This window comes from Biomphalaria glabrata, chromosome 1 (assembly GCF_947242115.1).
Source record: "Biomphalaria glabrata chromosome 1, xgBioGlab47.1, whole genome shotgun sequence".
Classification (NCBI taxonomy): domain Eukaryota; kingdom Metazoa; phylum Mollusca; class Gastropoda; family Planorbidae; genus Biomphalaria; species Biomphalaria glabrata.
In genome coordinates this window covers 65,989,599-66,013,638 of record NC_074711.1, presented here as the reverse complement: position 1 = coordinate 66,013,638, position 24,040 = coordinate 65,989,599, and the positions used below count along the sequence as shown (strand labels likewise).

Here is a 24,040-nt window from a genome sequence, read left to right as displayed (position 1 = left end):
GCTAATTCAAGAACCAGACACCTTGGGCTCTGATATAACGAGACACTTTAATGAGTGTAATAAATAATGAAGAGAAATCAAATACTTTAGAAATGGGCAGAAGTCAATGTCTGAATAGAACAGCTAGACACAACTTGTTCCCCTCTCAGTCCGCCAGACTTGACCCAACCTTGTTTTTTATGACAACACATAGTTCATAGTCAGATAACAACAAACACCGTTGACCTACACGGAGAATGTTTACATCCGTCCCTTTTTAAATACACAGGCCTGTGTCGCATGAGCCGGTTGATTACACAGAGGCTACACTGGCCAGCATCACAGTCCAGTTACAACTATATATATATATATATAACTATCTATAGGAATACAGATATATATTTAATATTATTTAGATAGATAAAACTTTTTCTTTGATACTAGCGTGTGTGTGTTTGGGTGCTTATGCTTTTAATGTACACAAATGTTTGTGCTAAGTTGTTTTCTTTGTCTTGCTCTATTTGACTACTTACTGTGTGCTACTATGATGGACCCACCGAGCACCTAAACGACCATCCACACTAACAACAGTGGCGGCCATGGCATATTGACTTGCCCTATTATTCATGCCAGTCGCCATTTAGTCGAAAGGGTTCGGTTCAATAGACCCAGGTATTTCACGGGAGGGGGGGGGGCGTTGTTTCCGATCCCAATGGGGCAGTTTGAATATTCACGGGTCGATATTTCACTATCTTTTATTTCCATACTCAGCGCCAACCGCCAACCCCCACCTCCTAGCACACACATACAAACAGCACACCATCATGGAATACAACAGAACTCGCTCTGAGCTCATCTTTTGCACGCGCGGGCGCTTCGTTTCTCCCCCATTCCATTGGTGAATGTCAGTCATTAGGCTTCATAAAGACACATCAGTGAGAGACAGTTGGAGTAGAAGAAAAACTTAAAGGAACACACAGTTACACAAAAAAAGGGGGGGGGGGAGTCAATACGAGGAAATCGATATTAATGAGAGATGTATCTTGTGATTGGACTCTATTGATGACAGGTGTGAGCTCCACACACAAGGGAGACAATTTGGTATCAAACACCTGACTAATGTGATTATTCAAATCAAACATTACAGTGTGGGCTTTTTTTTTTTACGTAAACATGAAAAAAGTGAGAAAAACAGAGTGATTGGTTGGTTTAAAAAATCAAATGATAAGAGCTTCTAATGCCAAGCAGTGAATCAATAGTGAAGTACTTGAAGGGCTCACTCTGTTGATACATCACTAGATCACAAACTTAGGAGCGTGAATTGCACTATACAATACTCATGATAGCAAAAGCCATAATTCTACTTCGATAATAGGTTTTGAAAATAAAATGATTTGCTTCACCTTGTTTGTAAGTGTTCATTATGAAGGGCGGAGAGAGGCGAATGAACGCAGCTACATCGATCTATCTGCACAACATAATCCTTTAATGAAGCTACCGTGGCGCGTGCTCAAAGATTGTTTAAATCTAATAATCAAAGGTATTACATGACAAAAGAAAGGTTTAATTGAAATGTTTAATTAAGATCTTTATTTTACAAGCACATACTTTAAAACAACAAAACAAAACACTGCAAAAAATTCTATAATATGCATAGTAGCTTAACTAGAATTGAAATTAATTTTTTTAAAATAAACAAGGTTACAAAAGACAGTTTGTGTGGTGACACTTATAACCGGCCCCCAAAGAGGTCCACCCAGGCAGGCTTCAATATTTTCAGAAAGAACATCCAAATGAAATTATATCAAAGACAAATGAGAGATAAGAATGGAGAAAGAAGGTTAACAGATCTTGTGTAGTGCCCCAACGGTCCCGCAGATCAAAGGATAGGTGTAAGTGAATGTAAAGTTAGATGTGAACCTGGCCTAACTAGTTCCCCTTTTAGACCTTGTGGTCTATAGGGCAGATGATGTAAAGTTCATCTGTTTTTGTGGCCTACGGTTAGCGAGGGTGTCATGTAGCCAGCACAACGACCAACCGCCTATACTTTTCCCCAACTAATGTCAGGTACCCATTAGAGATGAGTGGACTCAGAGGCGCCCAAAGATTCCAAAGTTGAAAATCCCAGTCTTCACCAGGATTCGAACCCGGGACCCCCGGTTCGGTAGCCAAGCGCTTTACCGCTCAGCCACCGCGCCTCCCCTGGCCTAACTGATGTCTTATAATTGATCTAATTGTTTTGAAAAGGCTCAATCTCTTATTCGAATCCTCAAATAAAATTAAAAAAAAAAAAAATTTCCGCAAAAAAAAAAAATGTTCATAAAATTGAAGTTTATAACATTATTATTCATTTTAAATTAGGTCTAACTTATAATGCATACTAATTAGCTTTTTCTCTTTAAAAAACTGCTTGCATAACTGATTTTAAAAATTAGATTTTTTGCTTTCAGAAAAAAAAAAAGTAGCCGTTGCATCAGAACTTTGAATGGTCTAAAATTTTGTAATGTCGGATTTTCAATATCTTTTCTAGTTTACGAGATCTAAACGGGACGGACGGACAGACGGACAGACGGTCAGACGGACAGACGGACAGACATTTCGCACAAAACTAATAGCGTCTTTTCCCCTTTCGGGGGCCGCTAAAAAGTAACGAAACTATACAATGATGTCGGGCCCTATCTACACGCATATCATATTTTAAGCGTCACATTCAAAGAAACAAGCGTTTGATCAAAACCTTTTTATCTTAAAAAGGGGTGAGGTATTTCACTAGGAAAGATAAAAAAAAAATACCCTCTGTTTCATACGGCCACCACTCAAAACTAACTGACCATTGACCAGCAAAGATGAGACTCACCTGACGTAATCCCTCTTGCAATAGGTTTTCCCGTCTCTGACGAAACAGGTGCAGGACTCGTCTAGGTACTGCTCACAGTCGGCACACTTAAGGCAGGAGGCGTGCCAGCAGAGGTCAGGGGACACCTGCATGATGTACTGGTCAGTGATGTGAGACCCGCAGCCCACACACACGGACACATTTCTCTTCTCTGTGGGACATAGAAAACAACATATTAGATGTAGATGAAGATATAGTGTCAAACATATGACGTACACTGTATATCGTTTGTGAAAAGCACAAGCTAATACATCTATTTTATTGATTGACTATACTAGACTCTTGTAGTATTTTCAGCAAAAAATAAAATATATTTTTTTCTTAACATAAATAAGACATCAATTTCGCGTATCTAAAATTTATAAATATATGCAAATAAGCCTTGTAGTACCAGGTCGGAATAGCCCCCTTGCTCTTTTCCATTCATCCCAAACATATACGAGCCAAATATTTAATACAAGAGATATATATATATATATATATATATATATATATATATATATATATATGTGTGTGTGTGACAAATTCAACACTTTAAAATGATAAAACAACTGCGCCATTTCTTATTGAGTACGCTACATCGTGCTAAAGGATTTAAAACGCATAGTTTCAACTAAGACTCAAGGCCTGATTCACGCACTAACTCATCGTCAGCCTTTGAACAACACGCAGACACACTGAACGTGCACACCTCACATAAGTTACAAGTCTGTCTCGGCGTGCAGATCAACGGGATTTTTCGATGTGCCCCACACAATACCGCCATCACACAAATCACACAATACCGCCATCCTAGGATGGGTGTTTTCGTCTTTAAATTGTATTTTAAATTGCGCCATGTCAACATGACATGTCTAAGGCCATCTGGTCCCACATTGTGTAAAATGTACAACTTCTAGTCCACCATTGTATCTATACAGAAGTCGAAGAAGCGGTCAGCCATTGGGAAAGATTAACAAACCAGATCTCTTCAGATGATGATGCGGGTGTGCATAGGTGGACATCAAATAATCCATCCCTCCCTGAGAAGTCTTAATATTAAATTACCTTTCTGGAGAAAAAAAAAACACGCGAGAAAAAAAAACAAGATCAATGCTACTGAAAGTGTTACTGTCACTATTTTAGCCTGAGAACATTTGAATCGGAATGTGAGAGCGCAAGGCAAGTTCAACATACAAAAGAATGAATAGTCCATATAGAAGATGGGAACCTTATAAGATCTACATCTACGTGTAACATTAAGTAGACAAAAAGTCATATATTGTCTGTTGGACGATTCTAGGAATACTAGAATTCACGGGCCAAAAACTATGTGCCGGAGAGTATCAGCTAGTGAGTCTTTATACATACAGTCATGAGAATAGAAATAAATCTTTAATTAAACTTTCAAATAATAGTTGGCATGTCTTGTTGATCGGACTACAGAAAGTGATGGGGGGGGGGCGACTTAGAGCGTGCTAGAAATAGCACAACATTACTTACAAGAGGACTTAATCGTGATCTAATCGTGAAACCATATTGGAACATTGGTGTCTTTCTCTTGAGACTTTGTGTTTCGTTTTGTTTTGGTTCCTCTAGGGTTAAACTTTTCAGGAAAAGAACTTACTCTCTACTGCTATTCAATAATTCCTTTCAATCTTGCTTAACAGCTGTATTGCTTTATATCATTCTCTATCGCTACAATGTTTTCAATGGTTTTATTTCAGTCGTTGTGATGGAAAGAGGAAATAATGACATAGGTCTGCACTATTTTACAATCGTCTGCTGCCAGCGTGTGAGCAGTTACCGTTCTTAGAGCCAAGATACAACGAGCCAAGAGAAGCAGACACCAAGAAAAATGTTAATGTTGGGAAAGACGAGCAGCTAACTCGGAGAGGTGGGCGCGGCCGGCTAACTGGTGTTATCACCCCTTGAAGTCGCCGTGTTGCCTGCTAATTTTCATAAGAGAAGGAAGTGATGAGGCCGCGAGAGGCTGTCGAGTGAGTGAATACCGTATGTAGCTGATAAGGGTAATATGGTGTGTGGGTATATTTTTTTTTTTGTCCAGGACAAGAACTCTGATTTATGGAAGGAAATGAGAAGGTCTAGTGGGATAGAAAGATGGACAGGAAGAAAGGCTGACAAGCTAACCAATTTCCCAAATATTTGTTTCGATACCTGGCACTTAATCAAATACAAGAAATTTTGAGTTGTTTTTTGCTAAATAGTTCTATTTATTGCAGTAAGATTTTTCTTATTGAAACAAACAATTGAAGACCTCGTTGTGAGAAAGAAGGGAAACTGTTTCCAAATTAGTGCAACCTTGGCAAAGTCTATCGCTCTGAACTTGTTGCTCACCCTCACCCTTACTCTTGAAAATAGATCGATATAATTCACTTCAAACGAATCTTTCTATTTATCTTCGTGTCCATATTGATATTAAACGATAAAACAAACAAAAAAGAAAAAAAAAAATTCAACTGAAGTAAAAACTTGATTAACAAGGTTACAAAGATAGTTTGTGTGGAGACACAAACTCAAAATCGGCCCCAAAGTGGTCCACCCAGGCAGAGAAGAACGGAGAAAGAAGGTTGACGGATCTTGTGTGGTGCCCCAGCGGTCCACAGACCAAAGGATAGGTGAAAGTGAAAGTGAAGTTAGATGTGAACCTGGCCTGATTAATGTCTTATAATGAATATATAATTGCTCTAATTATTTTTTAAAGGGACAATCTCTTATTCCTCAAGAAAAAAAAAAACGTTTCCTTAAAAAAAAAATCCTTTAGTTCAGTATTCTAAAGTACTGTATGGATGCTGCAGTTCACGCAATAATATGAAAAATTACTTATTAATGGTTGTTTTAAATTATGTCCAACTTATATGCATACTAAATAGATTTTTTCTCTGAAAAAAAAAGTAAACATTTTTTTGTGTAAATGTAGTAGTTAGTATAACATAACTTGCTTGGCTTAGCAATACAAATGTAAAACAAAATTCTAAAACTTTTGCATAAACATGTTAAAAATATGGTATATGACTATCTCCCCTACTAAGAAGCAACCTGTGTTTGTTACTATTAATAGTGAATAGTTGTAAAAGTGGTGTATTTTTATGAAAAAACTGCTTGCATAACTAATTTTTAAAATTAGATTTTTCGCTTTCAGAAAAGAAAAAATTAGCCGTTGAAACAGAACTTTGAAGGGTCTAAAATATTATGATTTCGGATTTTCACTATCTTTTCTAGTTTACGAGATCTAAACGGGACGGACAGACGGGCAGACGGACAGACATTCCACTCAAAACTAATAGCGTCTTTTCCCCTTTCGGGAGCCGCTAAAAATGTAAATATCCCTTATTTTAAAAGTAGAGCTTTAGTTCTAACATATCCGATATCCTCCGCCCTGCTCTAAGTTCTATTCCTGTCAAGTTTCATCAATGTAAATCAAACGATGTGGATTTCTGTTAAAAATATACCTATCACATCCATATATAAAGAAGCTCGCTCTTCTTTGTGGGAAATATGTTTGCTATTAACGAACACATCATTGTACTGAGATATTTAATCCCGTTGTGACGAACCGTTTTAGCTCACTCAAGATATCACTCAGGTCTAAGCATTTAATTAATTTATTTACTCGCTATTAATCATCAATTTTATTAATTTAGCCAATCAAGCGCTAAAAACACAGCCACCACCCCTCCAATCCAACCCCACCCCTTTGGCATCGATGACTATCCCCACCTTGACACGTGTCACACTAGACTCTTGACAAGAGTACACTCCCCCCATCTATCGCGGCAAACATCCGTTGACCCCCCCCCCCCCTTCCGGGAGCGGCTGGTCACTTCAAAGTGCCCATTCAACTCAACGCCTCGGGCAACGCTGTTCGTCTAGCACTAGCCATTATCAAGATATAATCTCCTTTGATCCAGCCGAGCTCTGATACCCCCCCTCCTCCTTTCTATCCTCTGACCACCTGGCGAACTCCCTAGACTTTCAACTCGCGCCTTCGCGCGGTGTCTATCTCCCGGAAACGCCGTCACGGTCAAGCGAGGATCTCTTTGTCAAAGACGCCAGATAGTCTAGACCACCTTTGCACTTATCTCCCGCCACTCACCCCCCCCCCTCTTTTCTATCCACGTGTATATGGACAAACTTCATCGTCCGATCTCATTCACGCTGGAGAGCCCACAGGGAGCACATCTATCTCTTGCTTGAGCTCTGGACTATTTTCATTCCCTTATTTCACTTTGGATTGGTGGTATGTAACTTAGTAAAGTGCTTGAGAACCATTTTACTTAGTAATATATATATATATTTGTGCATTTATTACTACATTATTTGTGTACATATTTGTGCTTTCTTATCATGGATAATGTAAGTAGATTACTGTATACTTATATTTTATATCATGACTATGTGGCTAAATGTTCAAGACATCTGGACTAGAGTCTATTAACAATTCTTACCAGATGTATTTAGCTCTTTAACTATTATTAATTGAACTCTAATATATTAGCGCTCGGCACGAGCTTTCGATATATTATCATTGATTAATTCCTTGGCAGGGAGTTATCAAAGCATTTCTGTAAACATGTCTTATTACTGAGTATGTATCTACTTGTGCTCTATGTTTACTTATGTGGGAACATCGGCGAGTATCAGACGTTGATCTCTCCTTCCCCTTTCATCTCATTTATCTTAGTGATGTATGTACTTGCTATTCACCGTGATTGGTGAGCGTCACTCATATTACATATCACATATCACTTACTACTGTTTGTTATTTCCCTTTATGGGAGTCCCCATTATTATTGTTATCCCCCTTGATGGGACACTATATTCATTTGTTAGTTCCCTTTGATATTTATGAAACTAGATTATAGTTTCTCCACATCAGTCTGAAGATGTCCTTCACGGAAAGGCATCTACCTCCCAGTGTTATCATTATGGCTAAACCGACGCATACATCATATCGTTGCAGCTTTTATCTATAGGCTACATCCGCCTGAAATCTTAGAAACCTAAAGCTGATAACAGATTTGCTGGCACCAGATCTGTAGACATCAGTCCTACTCATCCTTCAAGAGTCCAAGTAACAACGCTAGCCACAGACTCGTCACTGGCTTGACTGATTGGTAGACGCAGCTTAGCTCTGCAACCATACAAGTTGGACTGCACACGGAGCCTGGATCCACTACGCCAGCCCACCAGCAGACAGCATCAGTACCAGCCACACCCGTCTCACCAGTGCAGCACAGGACCAAAAGCTAAGCAACCAGCCTAATGACACTCAGACCACTTGGTTCTAATATCTGATGATGATAGTCTCCTAATGTAAATACGCTAGATCCCATTCTAGCATCTGTACAGCATTTTACCTTTTAATTATCCTTTGTATAATAAACTGTACATAATTTTACATCTAAAATATAGTATTTGTTGCCTGCATTATAACGCTGTGCTTGTAGTTTATATGTGCAAGTAAGGATTCTCAAACCATAAAAATCCCCTAGACACCCAAAACGGCCAATACTTTAATCCGACTTGTCACAATGGCGAGCCTCGTCCGGGATTAACCCAACTAATACTGCAAGCACAGCAGGCAACTCCCCAGTATTTTAACTATCATCATTGTTAGAGCACAAGACTATAGAGTGTCATTCAGAGCTATTTTAATTTTCTAATTTTGTATTGCTGTAATTGTACTTCTTTTACAGGTTCTTAAAGACAAAACAAAGGCTGATACCACCTTTCCTATAACTCTTAGGTAATTGCTTCAGCAGCTCCGTCATCGTCTCCACCTCTTACTCTACCTTCCGCTTTTCCCCTTCATTACCCACCCCTCACCATCCTAGCACCCCTCACCACCATGGCCAGTGGCACACGCTCTAAAGCGGACTCTGACATGAAACAAAAAATAGCTGAACTCAGAGAACTCGCGGCCGTCATATATGACGATGAGGCAAAGCAGAAAGAATTTGTGAGGGCAGAATTTGAGAAGGAGATGGAAAGGGAACATGAAATAGCTATGGAAAGAGAGAGAAGGAAAATAGAAGTAGCCATAGCCAAAGAGAAGGAAATACTAGAAATCAGAGATAGCTATAGACCGCAGAGTTTGGAGCTGAACAGCACATCCGCAAGACAAGACCAGGAAGCAGAGGAGAGTAAGACCATGGCTCATGTCCCAACTGGGTACACTGCCCAAACGGACACAGAGGTCACTGCTAAGGATGAAACATTCATGCCTGATACCCCTCCTCTCAACAATACCACATTGTCTACTCAGCCCGACCCTCCTGCTCAGTCTAATAGCCTCTGCGATGCCCCAATTCAGCCAATGCCCTCGAGCAAAACCCCACCTAAAAAAGCACCAATCCAACAACCAGCCACGCACGAAAACTGTAATCGCCCAGCATTTAAGCCTCGTCATAACCAGAACGAAGCCCACCGTGACTGTAACAACAGCACGCGTGGCAACAAACCTAGCCAAGCCTACCATGACTGCAACAACAGCATGAGTAGCCGCAAATCTAACCGCAACCGCCAAAAGCAGCAGGCCCCACAGACCATTTCAGTAATGACCTCGGTCCTCAAACCCTCTGTGACTAATCAGCAAACACAGACTGATAGAACAGCGGGCGACCCATACGTCATATCAACACTGACTGTGGCCCCTGAACCCACTTCTCTTGGCCTAACGGAAACGGAAGTCCTACCGTTACTTCCTCAACATGTCTCATCTCCCCCTGGGATAGAGACCATTCTGGTAAATGGGCGGTACGTCCGATCCTTATTTGACACAGGCTGTGCGGTAAGTTCAGTTATCTGCAAAGCACTGGTTGACCCAGCTGATCTCACAGATAGAACTGTGACGATTCAGTCCATTGACCGTGAGATCCCTCCAAAGGTTCTTCCTATTGCTAGGGTCCACGTAGAGTGCAAGTACGTGCATGGTACCATTGAAGCAGTTGTCATGGAATCGCCAGTGTATGACTTCATTCTAGGCTCCAGGTACATACCTCTAGGAGTTGTCAATAAACCATACTTCTCTCTGCCCGTCGGTAGAACGACAAAGCAGAAAGGTGGCAGCAACCAGCCGGTTGGAAGCCCTGGTCGCCTCTCTAACAAATCCTTTACTGGCTCCTCAGCCAAGCTCAAGCCGCGCCATCCTGGCACTGACACTGCCGGGAAATCACGAGGTAAGCGTAATAACTACACTCGTGAAGGTCCGTTTAACCCCTGCTCCTCAGCAATCAAACCGCTCATCCCTGGCACTGGCACTGCTAGGAAGTCACGAGGTAAGCGAAATACCTACACTCGTGAGAGTCCTTGTAACTCCCGCTCTTCAGCTATCAAACCACTCATCCCTGGCACTTATCCTGCCAGGAAGTCACAGAGGAAAGTGAACTTTCACTCTCGTGAAAGTGGGCCTCATCACAGCTCCACCCACACTTTAAGGCCACTCTTCCCTGACATTGACCGTGTCTGGAAAATTAGAGGTAAGCCGATCAATCGCACTCACGAAGAAACGCCTCACTATGGCTTTAGAGATAAGCCCCGTCCAACATACGCGCATTGGGCCCTCCGCCATAACGTCCATGCCACTTACTGGTCTGCCCCAAGAAGGAGATGTACCCAGTCCTATCTACCCGGCCTATTTCCCCAGGGTTCCAGAATTGCCCCTTCCACGTGGCAATCCGCCTGCGGACAGAACATAGGCGACAGCGGACCCTTAGGACGGACACCCCTCTGGACCTTGGCAACCTCTTAACTACTGGGAGAATTTTCTTAAATGCTACGACCGACAGTAGACGAAACTTGAGTGATATCAACGTTAGCACTTTACAGATCTTTTAACAAAGACCTATCTTACGCGGGGAGGGTTGTGACGAACCGTTTTAGCTCACTCAAGATATCACTCAGGTCTAAGCATTTAATTAATTTATTTACTCGCTATTAATCATCAATTTTATTAATTTAGCCAATCAAGCGCTAAAAACACAGCCACCACCCCTCCAATCCAACCCCACCCCTTTGGCATCGATGACTATCCCCACCTTGACACGTGTCACACTAGACTCTTGACAAGAGTACACTCCCCCCATCTATCGCGGCAAACATCCGTTGACCCCCCCCCCCCCTTCCGGGAGCGGCTGGTCACTTCAAAGTGCCCATTCAACTCAACGCCTCGGGCAACGCTGTTCGTCTAGCACTAGCCATTATCAAGATATAATCTCCTTTGATCCAGCCGAGCTCTGATACCCCCCCTCCTCCTTTCTATCCTCTGACCACCTGGCGAACTCCCTAGACTTTCAACTCGCGCCTTCGCGCGGTGTCTATCTCCCGGAAACGCCGTCACGGTCAAGCGAGGATCTCTTTGTCAAAGACGCCAGATAGTCTAGACCACCTTTGCACTTATCTCCCGCCACTCACCCCCCCCCCTCTTTTCTATCCACGTGTATATGGACAAACTTCATCGTCCGATCTCATTCACGCTGGAGAGCCCACAGGGAGCACATCTATCTCTTGCTTGAGCTCTGGACTATTTTCATTCCCTTATTTCACTTTGGATTGGTGGTATGTAACTTAGTAAAGTGCTTGAGAACCATTTTACTTAGTAATATATATATATATTTGTGCATTTATTACTACATTATTTGTGTACATATTTGTGCTTTCTTATCATGGATAATGTAAGTAGATTACTGTATACTTATATTTTATATCATGACTATGTGGCTAAATGTTCAAGACATCTGGACTAGAGTCTATTAACAATTCTTACCAGATGTATTTAGCTCTTTAACTATTATTAATTGAACTCTAATATATTAGCGCTCGGCACGAGCTTTCGATATATTATCATTGATTAATTCCTTGGCAGGGAGTTATCAAAGCATTTCTGTAAACATGTCTTATTACTGAGTATGTATCTACTTGTGCTCTATGTTTACTTATGTGGGAACATCGGCGAGTATCAGACGTTGATCTCTCCTTCCCCTTTCATCTCATTTATCTTAGTGATGTATGTACTTGCTATTCACCGTGATTGGTGAGCGTCACTCATATTACATATCACATATCACTTACTACTGTTTGTTATTTCCCTTTATGGGAGTCCCCATTATTATTGTTATCCCCCTTGATGGGACACTATATTCATTTGTTAGTTCCCTTTGATATTTATGAAACTAGATTATAGTTTCTCCACATCAGTCTGAAGATGTCCTTCACGGAAAGGCATCTACCTCCCAGTGTTATCATTATGGCTAAACCGACGCATACATCATATCGTTGCAGCTTTTATCTATAGGCTACATCCGCCTGAAATCTTAGAAACCTAAAGCTGATAACAGATTTGCTGGCACCAGATCTGTAGACATCAGTCCTACTCATCCTTCAAGAGTCCAAGTAACAACGCTAGCCACAGACTCGTCACTGGCTTGACTGATTGGTAGACGCAGCTTAGCTCTGCAACCATACAAGTTGGACTGCACACGGAGCCTGGATCCACTACGCCAGCCCACCAGCAGACAGCATCAGTACCAGCCACACCCGTCTCACCAGTGCAGCACAGGACCAAAAGCTAAGCAACCAGCCTAATGACACTCAGACCACTTGGTTCTAATATCTGATGATGATAGTCTCCTAATGTAAATACGCTAGATCCCATTCTAGCATCTGTACAGCATTTTACCTTTTAATTATCCTTTGTATAATAAACTGTACATAATTTTACATCTAAAATATAGTATTTGTTGCCTGCATTATAACGCTGTGCTTGTAGTTTATATGTGCAAGTAAGGATTCTCAAACCATAAAAATCCCCTAGACACCCAAAACGGCCAATACTTTAATCCGACTTGTCACACCCTCCCCCCTCCATATTTTTTGTTTCACTTCATCCTTCCAAACAACCCATCTCAACCCATCTCAACCCATCTCAACCCTGCATGCGAGCGCAGGCTCTTTGAAAAATGACGGCTCCAAGCCATGACAGTACTCAACTTAGAAATCTGTGCTTGGAATTTTAAAGCACTCACAGATCGATTGACCCCGCCAGGGCTAAGTGAAAAATCATGTTTCCACCGATGTCTTAGGGGTTTGTTACCCCCCCCACCCCCCCACCTCTCCGTTAGCATAGCTTATCGTAGTCTCCTGCCTCCTGTCCTGACCACCCCAACCCCCAGTACACACACGCGCAGACTCACACCTCTCAACATAGTGGTGACATTGCCATGGGTGTGTGTGTGTGTGTGTGTTATTGTTGCTAGTGTGCCTGTGATTGTGGATGTGTACTAGAAGAGATAGAACTTCTCTTTAATTTCATTATTTTTTAATGAGGCCAGATCAGAAAGACAAACAGAACGTGGCGCCCCCCTGCATCTGGTCTCCCCTCTTAACGTAGACACTCGCTGTGTTGCACTTTGTATGGACAGTTTGTGTTTCAGAAAGTCTATTACCGCATGATAAATAACTGAAACACTTAGTATGTTTGAAGTATGTAAAAACAAATACTTTGCTTTCTCTACATTATAAACAAGTACGAATAAGAGAGAGAGAGAGAGTCATATATATATATATAACATGGGCGTAGCCAGGGGGGGGGGTTCTTGGGGTTCAAACCCCCCCCGAAATGAAATCCCCCCCCTGGGGGGGGGGGGGTAACGGAATTAAGTGACTGATTTTTGCTTTCATTTTGTTTATTTTAGGTGAGATTTTAATACTAAATCATCACTTACCACAGCACAGCCGAGGGGATTTTGAGTTAAAAACCCTCTACCAGGGGGTTTTGAGTTTAAACCCCCCTACCAGGGGGTTTTGAAATTTAAAAAAAAACTATCAGGGGGTTTTGAGATACAAATCCCTCTACCAGGGGGTTTTGAGTTTAAAACCCCCTACCAGGGGCTTTGAGTTTAAAACCCCCTACAGGGGGTTTTGAGTTTTAAACCCCCTACAAGAGGTTTTTGCAGTTAAATCCCCCTCTTCTATAAAAAAAAACAAAAAAAAATGCAAACAACAATCCCCAAATTCCAACAGCACAGTTAAGGAAGATTTTGATTTTAAAACCCCCTCCAAAATTTACGATAAACCCCCTCTTCAATATAAAAAAAGCAAATTACACATTTAAAATTCTATGAGCGTAGCCAAAGGGGTTTTGAGTTTAACCCCCCCCCTCCTCCAGTTGAGGTTTGAAGCTAAAAAGTAGCCTACCTCTTCAATATAAAAAAAAAGCAAATTACACACTATAAAATCTATGAGCGTAGCCAAAGGGGTTTTGAGTTGATGGTTTTTTCTTTAAAGTTTAAAACCCCTCCAGATGGTTTTGAGTTTAAAATTCCCCTACAGAGCGTTTAGAGTTGAAAACCTCTCTCTTCAATATTATTTTAAAGCAAACTACAGTCACCAAATTCTATGATCGTAGCTAAATGGGGTTTTGAATTAAAAAAACAACAAAAAAACTCCAAGATTTTTTATTTTAAAACCCCTCAACAGATGATTTGACGAAAAAACTTTCCTTTTCAATATAAAATCTAAAGCGAAATACAGGCATGTAATTCCAAGAGCGTAGTCAAGAAAGGTTACAAATTTCTACCAGTGGCTTGGGCTCCATTAATAGGCCTAAAGTGTGAATAGTCTTCTGCCGAAATTGAAAAACATTAAATGTGGCTCAACAAAGACAGATTTTAGGAGTCAGTTATAGAGATCGGGTCTAAATCAAAGAAATCATATGCCGAACTGTGAGTCGAATCCTTAGTAAGGTTGTGACAGAGCGTCGCATGAGGTTTTGCGGGACATGTTCTCCGACAAAATGAATTACGTAAAATAAGAGTTGCGGAAACAGCTTGCCGGAAAATGCGCCGAACGGCGCGAGAGGGTCTAAGTCAGTAAAAATAGCACATTAGGTTTTTGAAATAAAACTTTTTAATAGCAAGATAATGCACTGTAGATACCTCAGAATATGCATTTTGTTGGCTTTCAATACCAGAAATAGTGCTCGGCGGCGGGGCTTCGCCCCGCGCTGGGGGAGCGCTGCGAGTTCCCCCAGACCCCCTTGCTAGCAAGGGCGGGAAGTCTACAATAAACAATAAACGTCTTCCGAAAGGGTCAGAATGTAATAAAGATTAATTATGTACACACACACATATATATGTAATTTTTTTCCACGGGGGGGGGGGGAGAGGGGAATCCCCCCCCAAAACCCTCCCCGAAAAAAAATCCTGGCTACGCCCATGATATATAATGATTAATTTCTTGAAAAAAGCCATTGAACTGTTGATTAATTCCTTCCCTCATCAATGAATATTAACTCAGGCATTAAAACTTCGCGTACTCTATATGAATTGTATATTAAATGTATTGTGTCATGTATTTATAGCTTATAGGTTGTAAAAAAAAAATAGTTCAGAAATGTAGCTTATTTTTAGCATATGTACTTATAGTACCTATAGCTTATAGTAAGTTACTCGGTCTGGTACACATCTTGTACACGTTATCTCTCCCACCTCCCAGTCAAGTTAAAACCTTGTACACAATAATTCATTGTCAATGACAACTCACGATTCAATTTGAATTAACCAATTAGTTAATTAATTAATTTTGATATGTTTTTTTTTAATAGAAAAGGGAGATAAATCTTGCAGTGTTGATCAATATGGCAGAATTTGTGCGGTTCTTGTTGTTTTTTTAAAAGTATTTGTTATATTTTGTTTGTTGTACTAAATGTAGATGGAAACAGGAAGTAGTCTATCAAGAGAAGAACACAAAAGTTTGTAATGAAATCTCGCTAAAATAGCAGGACAGTCTTGACCAGGTCTGTAGTCTACGATCCATTGACAATGGAAACATAAAGCGACTAGTGAGTCTGAGAACTGTGCCAAAAACGGACACACATCAAGCAGCTCACACACACACACATACACACACATGCATACGCACGCGAGCACGCGAACACACACACACACCTACATAGAGGGAAAACAGCATGATTTATAACACGAACCAAAACATTCACGCGAATCCTGAGTGTCCAGACTACTTAGACCTGGCCCCATGATTTTAGTGAGACGTAACTCTGAATCAAGCAACAGACTCACCAATCAGACAAATTATTCTGCTAATGTAAATTCTGTTTTGTTTTCCCGAAAAGAGTAAAAGTTCGATATAGATCTAGTTTTAATTCAAAGTAAAAATGATCACAGTAAAATAAGTAAGGTGCTCACCCTTGTCTTTCAGGATAGTCTCCCCTTTACAGACCACAACCTCTGTCCCGCCAGCCAGGCGGCGCTTTTCTGTGGAATAATATGCAAATTGTTTACACATATATATTGACACAAGGGTTACAACTATATATAGACATTCTCACAGAAGCCATACCATATCCATTCCTACATATTGTTCACGTACATAGCAGCAATAGATAATTCAGAGTGAGGGGGTGGGGGATGAACATAATAAATGAAATGTGTAAATATACTTCAGAAGTACAATCTTTTTGTTTTGAATGAAATGGTCGTTGATCCCTTGTAACGACTTCATACTCTAATAGATCTACATTAGGACCTTCCATTAGGACCTTCCATTAGGACCTTCCATTAGGACCTTCTATTTCTTGGAGTGACTTTATATGCGTGAACTAGTTTATTAAACATAAAGTCATACAGCCAGGGCCGGATTTTTATGGAGGCCCATACACTTTTTCGCAAGCTTTTATAAAAATACACTTTCTAATTTAGAAAAAAAAATACTAACATCTAAAAGCATGCTATTTTATAAAAAGAAAGTACTTGTAAATTAAATTTTCATTCGTTTAAACAAACATTTAAAATGTATATTTTAGTTTTTAAACAGAGTACAATTTTACGGTTTAGGTAATGTCATTGGTTAATTCGAAGTATATTACGAGAATATGGACACATTGTAAGCGGACACTTAATATCCACGACAGTGTTGCCAACTGCTGTAAGATTTAAAGCATTGTTGCTAATAACGCGAAAAAAAAAAAAAGAAAAAAAAAACACCTTCTAGTTTCTAACCTGTCGAAATGTAGAATTTTGTGGAGGCTCCTGTCTTGTGGGTTCCCCTGGGTTGTAGCCCCGCCTACCCTCCCTTAAATCCGGCCCTGCATACAGAATCAATCCCGCTCATGTTTTCTGGTAGAGCAAATTTCAAATGATCTATACTCTACACCAGTGGTGTGTTTCAACCTGAGGTGAGAGCCATAAATATTTTCAACAGATGTATTCCGTTACATCCAGTGAAAGGGATCCTCCGAGGCTTCATCATGGGCAGTTATTGAGTGGTCGGATAGTATTTCGGCAATTGCCGTATGTGGTCCGCGGGCCGTAGTTTAGATATCATCGTTCAAGAATCGTTGTGCGACAAAGGCATACAAATAACTCGTTAAGCAAGAAAGAGTCTGTGGTAACAGCAAGAAATAAGATAATTGTTTACGTATCATGACAGTTATGAGAACCTGTTGTGGCGTATCCATGGTAACTAAAATATAATGCGCATACAGTAAATATCATGAAAAGTGAAGGTGTTACTGGGGCTCCACTACTCACATGGCACCAGGACTGGATTTAGACTTTAGAAGGCCCTAAGCTATTAGAGATTCAGGCCATTTGTAAGGCAATTTTTCCTCACAATGATTGAAAATATTCCTGTAGCCATTTTTGGAGGCCCCCAAGCATATGGGACCCTAAGCTATAACTTTTTGTTGCCTATAGGCGATCCCAGCACTGATGGCACACAAACGCCCCCCGGGTAACGCAGTAAGAAGAGGGAGGGAGAGAAAAAATAGACGCCCCATTGCTTGATTACTTCAGGTAGGCAACAGTCACCTGGAGACGACCAGGTGCAACACACCCTCCAGTGCAGAGCAAGGCGGGTCACGTTGATAACCAGGGTGTCTGCATTGTCGTTGTCTGTCATTATGAGGTCATTTGTCGCAGGGGCAAACTTACAGTAAACACTCCCGTCAAGTTGACGGCTCCGTTGAAATGAAAATGTCACTTGGCATTAGAGAATGTGACGAGATTTGTCATTTGTTGAGTTTGAAGAGTGAACATTTGCAATCACAACAGATACTAAATAGTTTGACTGTAGCACGAGTAGCGATGTCTGGAATGTTTCATTTTGTTCTCTTTTTTTTCTGCGTCAATAGTTTTACTCCTTAGAAACATTACATTCTTCTTTGAAACATTACATTCTTCTTTGAAACATTACATTCTTCTTTGAAACATTACATTCTTCTTTGAAACATTACATTCTTCTTTGAAACATCACATTCTTCTTTGAAACATTACATTCTTCTTTGAAACATTACATTCTTCTTTGAAACATTACATTCTTCTTTGAAACATTACATTCTCCTTGAAACATTACATTCTTCTTTGAAACATTACATTCTTCTTTGAAACATTACATTCTTCTTGAAACATCACATTCTTCTTTGAAACATTACATTCTTCTTTGAAACATTACATTCTTCTTTGAAACATTACATTCTTCTTTGAAACATTACATTCTTCTTTAAAACATTACATTCTTCTTAAAAGCGGGATTGTTATTTACCCTAATTTCCATATATGCTATACTGTTTAACACGGGAGCGTCGTCGCTTGAACTTGGGTACTATGAAGGGGGCTCGAGGTTCGACACCCGACTCGAGCAGCACGGAATCCCAGATACCCCACACCCCAAACTGGTCCACAAATGAGATTGGACCATAGCGCTCTGAGCATGCTATAAACATGCAAGTAGCGCTATATAAAAGATATAATTATTATAATGATTGTATGCATGCCCTTTTTTAATTAGAGCCCACGCTCACTAAATGTGGAAAGCTGCAAGAAAGCAAAAACGTCTATTATAAGAATTAAATGTGCAAATATATGGTCTAATGGTAGCGACTTGTACTGACCATGACTGGCCTATGAGGAATTGTATGTCTCAGCAAGATTTATAGGCCTATATTACATAAAGTTTTGGCAATTGCCATTTCGATGTTATAAAATACATGTTACTTAATATGTGTTTTTTTCTGGTCTACTTTCGGTACGCTAGTTGTAAAAATGCTTCATTCCTAAATGACGGACTCGAAGAAAATTATCATTTCATTAATAAAATAAAGATTTAGACTTCTCTTTTGTGCATGACTCAAGTCGTTTGTGGGATAGTCTCATGCAGAAACAATTTTAATGAGACAGTTACATATTTTTTTTTCTTCCAAACTTTGTTTGCGATAAGATATGCAAGGACCCTTTTGTTGACGCCGCCACAACACCCCCCCCCCCCAAATCGGCGCATTTCTTTTTTTAACCCCCCGGCCCTTGTTCTCTCATTCTTTGAATTTTGTTTTCACTCAACTAACACGTCCCCTAAGTTCACCACTGTTCACCACTGCTGTAAATAAATGATTCACGGAGATCAAACGAACGGACACCGGGTGCACTGTTGCCTATCTCTCCTACTCTGTGGCGTAAACATGGGGCGCACTTTATCACCACCCGTATGAAGGAACAAAAGGGAAATGTGTTCGCATACAGAACTTACTGTGAGTCACGTTTGGCTGGGGGGAGGGGGGAGATGTTGGGGCTTTACATACCAGACCCATGCCTAGAACGCGACCCAAGAAAAGTCATAAATGAACCCAGAGGCGCATGCTTGTAAATATTTGCGACACAAGAGGGCGCTGTGTGTTTACAGTTATTTAAATTTTTTTACCTCGTTACTCTATGATGTTGTTGTTTTTAAATTACCAAGTAAAATGTTTAGATTTCTTTTGTTTCGTATCTTCTTAACTCAGTTTTGTAAACATTTTAGGTTATTGTGTATACTGCAGGGACCTGCGCGAGACAGACCTTCTGCTTGCAGGGAATAGTCAGTAAAAATGCTTACTTTTTTTCCAAGGTCATCTGATGCACTAACTCGAATAAAAATAAATAAACGTATCCTCTAAATAAGCTTGGCGGTGTAATTAAATCAAACTTAATAGACCTACACACAGAAATAAGCTATTAGCTGTAGTATGGAATGGATCATCCTTATCTACTCCATGTGAGCGAGGCTTCAGAGGCTACATGCCCTGGTCAAAAAAACTTGCCTTTGTGCTCAATGGACGACTCTTATGGACAGACGACACAATTAGTTCTCGGCTCTAGAGAGCCTTAAGTTTAACAAATATTATTTTTCACCGAGAATCTAACCCAAGACCCTCGGTTCAGAAGCCAAGCGCTTAACCACTCAGCCACCGCACACGCTATTTTCAAATTTTTAATTTTTTTTTTACTACCATTCTATTGTGTAGTATAATTTAAGAGTTTTTTTGACAGTCTATATAGATGATGGGCATTGACTTGAACTTTGACATTACAACAGAAGTATGCCAGAGACTCAAGTCACTCACGAGCAAGTCAGAACCCTGTCAACTCGCTCCACTCACCCAGAACAAACACAGAGGGAACAAAAATCCATAAGTTCATTGTCAGTATCCAAACACTCACACATACAAGCCCTGACCGGCACCCTCCGCCACCGCCACGTTCTTTTAATGTGTAACAACAGGCAAAGATTCCATGTATGGATCCATACATCCGGCCATCCGTGGTTGGCCCAACCATTCATCCGTGGTTACCTTGTTGGCCCAACCATTCATCCGTGTCTCCTGGCATTGATCCGCGGCCCTTCACCCTGCGCTATGTGTACAACAGTTCTGGTTTAGAGTGAGATTAAAACAGAGAGGCTGGGTTTTGAACTGTAGCCCTGTAGGACACGCCGAAGGCAGTAGGACCTACAAGTCTCACCGCGATCTTCATCACATAATTCTTGTTTCATTACCACAGGATCAAGAGATGGAGCAACAATCATTACCACAGGATCAAGAGATGGAGCAACAATCATTACCACAGGATCAAGAGATGGAGCAACAATCATTACCACAGGATCAAGAGATGGAGCAACAATCATTACCACAGGATCAAGAGATGGAGCAACAATCATTACCACAGGATCAAGAGATGGAGCAACAATCATTGCCACAGGATCAAGAGATGGAGCAACAATCATTACCACAGGATCAAGAGATGGAGCAACAATCATTACCACAGGATCAAGAGATGGAGCAACAATCATTGCCACAGGATCACGAGATGGAGCAACAATCATTGCCACCTTCTTTGGTAATTGGCTCCCTTTGACCTCACTTGAAGTGTGTCTCACCAAGCGATTTCACTTATCAGTACGCGTGTGAGCGAATGAGTGCCTGGGCTTGTGACTCACACGAGAAGGTCACTTGTCTTGTGGCAAGAGGATCGTCCACCAACTTGACATTTACTTCCAAAAGTGTCAATGTTCGATCATAGTAACCGATGACATTTGAGGCTCGCGTCTTTGCGGCGGTTTCTAAGAGACGGAATCATCTCAAATAGGTTCCGAAACGCCCCTTCCCACCACCACCACCACCATCAGCACCATCGCCATCACCACCACTACCATCACCACCACCATCAAGGTTAAAGAGCTCTCTACGTTCGAATTAAAGTCATTATCATTTTCATTCTGTGGCTGGAAGCTACAGTCTAGCTGTTCCGCGATATAATAATATAACAATCCATATAACAATTAGTCTAATTATTTGAGTGTTTTCTTTGAAGGACCTAATGTCACAAATAGAACTAGAGTTTCTTTAGAATTTAAAACTGATGAGGAGATCTTGGAATCATGGCGCACTGGTAATGTCAGCCACAACCATGTACGATGCCTTACTTTATGTTACCATTTTTGAATATTTCTGAACACATGTAGGGTCTTTAAATTCTAAACATATTCTTTTCATAGATCTAGCTGTTAATAAGAAATAAAGTGAAGTATTTAAATAGTATCTCTGGTGAAATAATAACCCAAGTGTCTGCACGTTAGGTATGTAGGATATGGATAGGTCTCGTGCCTGTGCATTGTTTAGGTATTAAAACAGGGTATGTTCAGTGTGAGTTGTATTATATTTATCTACATATAAACGCGTGTAGACGGCTGCTCGCATTGCTAGCTAGTGCGTGCGCTCACAGCTGTTTAAACAATGGAAATGCACGGATTAGCAATAGACCTTGAAAAACACGCAGCCTATGAAATACACAATGCGCCCAAAGTGAAGCCTATAACACGTAAACTTGGATCCTTTGTATTTCGTCTAGAGCACACGTCGAGAGTGTATTTACCTTTGGAACTCCAAGGTAAAAGGGGGGGGGAACACAACAACATTTTTCTTTTTAAATTTTGTTCTAAGCCAAGACACCATACAAAAGGAAGGTTAAGAAAATGTAACAAGAAGATGTACTGAGTATCTGAATCATCTATAGTAGAGATTTTATAGCGAGCATAAGTTTAAAAAAAATAACCCACAAAACTGTAAAACTATGGAGGCGGCGGGGGGCTGAGAAAGACGGGAAGAAAAGAATAAGAGATAACTGAAGAACTCACGGCCGACAAATTAATGTTATCAACACTCACGTTGTTTGGAGCGATAACATTCTGGCACTTTCGATTTGGTGGTGGTAGTATTTTTATTTTTTGGTTCAGGTTTAGCCTCTGACACTGAACGTAGGGAGAGTACAGGTAAATAAGAAATGACGTATTGAGATAAAGGTTCAAATCTACACATATAGGCAGTTCAAGCAGAGAGTTAGTAGACTATTTGCAGACTGTTAAATAGGGGAGCCTATATGTATGACTACCGATCATTACTTCTCTACAAATTGTTAATTCAACAAATAATGTATAGAAATTTCTTTAAAAAAAAATCATTTTCTATTTCATGAAACTGATGCAGGTCAATGAATTCTCATTCCATTAATTACTTGTAATGTTTTATAATTGGTAGGAGTCTTTCCGCTGAGTTTCGCACTTCTTAATCTAGAATCTAGTCAAGTCTTTAACATTAGTTTATATTTCAAAAAATTCTTTGTGATTACATACATTGTATCACATCAGTCTACAGAAGACAGCGCGCATAATATCCAGGCACGATTATTTATTTATTTAACTTCATGTTAAATACAAAGAATAAATTAGAGCCGATTGTAGTAATTCCCGCTGAACCAGTGCTCTGGAGGTAGGCCAACTTTAATGTTTAAGATGATTATATTTTTTAAAAATTATAACGGTCGAATTTTCACTGTGTGACCAATGGCTAGTAATGTTTTTCCCACAGATCTACATCAACTGACAAAATCTAAGAAAACCCTTATATTCTTTTTTTCGGCCTACTCATCCAACTTGCAGGTTTGAAATACTTCCTAGCACCATTGAAGAGAATGCAAGCTTACAGCAGGAAACAATTCTTTGCTCTGTCGTCAGGAGAAACATAAACAGACCTGGTTTATTTTGTCAAATATATCGCAGAAATATGTAACATTGCGCAGATCTCTTGTGACCTAGACTATTTATTTCATTATTTCAGAATTGAAACCTCAATTTTTTTATTTTTTAAAAATGTTTTAGGAGCAATAGTCTTGGTCTTGTGGAAGGTGACTGCTGTTAAATTCAAATGGTCTCCAGGGGAGAAAAAATGACTCAAAAGTAGGTGGTGATTTATTTATTCACTAGTATTTATATCCCACCAAAATTTTAGACTGTCATAATTCCAAGAAGAATGAGCGAAAGTCTGACATTTATAAATTGTAGACTGTCATAAGTACAAGAAGAATGAGCGAAAGTCTGACATTTATAAATTGTAGACTGTCATAAGTCCAAGAAGAATGAGCGAAAGTCTGACATTTATAAATTGTAGACTGTCATAAGTCCAAGAAGAATGAGCGAAAGTCTGACATTTATAAATTGTAGACTGTCATAAGTCCAAGAAGAATGAGCGAAAGTCTGACATTTATAAATTGTAGACTGTCATAAGTCCAAGAAGAATGAGCGAAAGTCTGACATTTATAAATTGTAGACTGTCATAAGTCCAAGAAGAATGAGCGAAAGTCTGACATTTATAAATTGTAGACTGTCATAAGTCCAAGAAGAATGAGCGAAAGTCTGACATTTATAAATTGTAGACTGTCATAAGTCCAAGAAGAATGAGCGAAAGTCTGACATTTATAAATTGTAGACTGTCATAAGTCCAAGAAGAATGAGCGAAAGTCTGACATTTATAAATTGTAGACTGTCATAAGTCCAAGAAGA

The 24,040-nt window shown here is 40.1% G+C and overlaps 1 protein-coding gene across 3 annotated transcripts in view; it reads right to left on the bottom strand.

The window, feature by feature from the left end:
* LOC106058624 (insulin gene enhancer protein isl-1-like) overlaps nucleotides 1-24,040 on the bottom strand; it is a 131,028-nt gene that overhangs the window by 56,414 nt on the left and 50,574 nt on the right. For all 3 annotated transcript variants that reach the window (XM_056008673.1, XM_056008654.1, XM_056008664.1), the window contains exons 2-3: nucleotides 16,081-16,149; nucleotides 2,837-3,026 (exon numbers count right to left, since the gene is read on the bottom strand). In XM_056008673.1, the coding sequence (XP_055864648.1) occupies nucleotides 2,837-2,967 (131 nt within the window). In that variant the 5' untranslated portion in view covers nucleotides 2,968-3,026; nucleotides 16,081-16,149. The remainder of the gene's footprint in view (nucleotides 1-2,836; nucleotides 3,027-16,080; nucleotides 16,150-24,040) is intronic.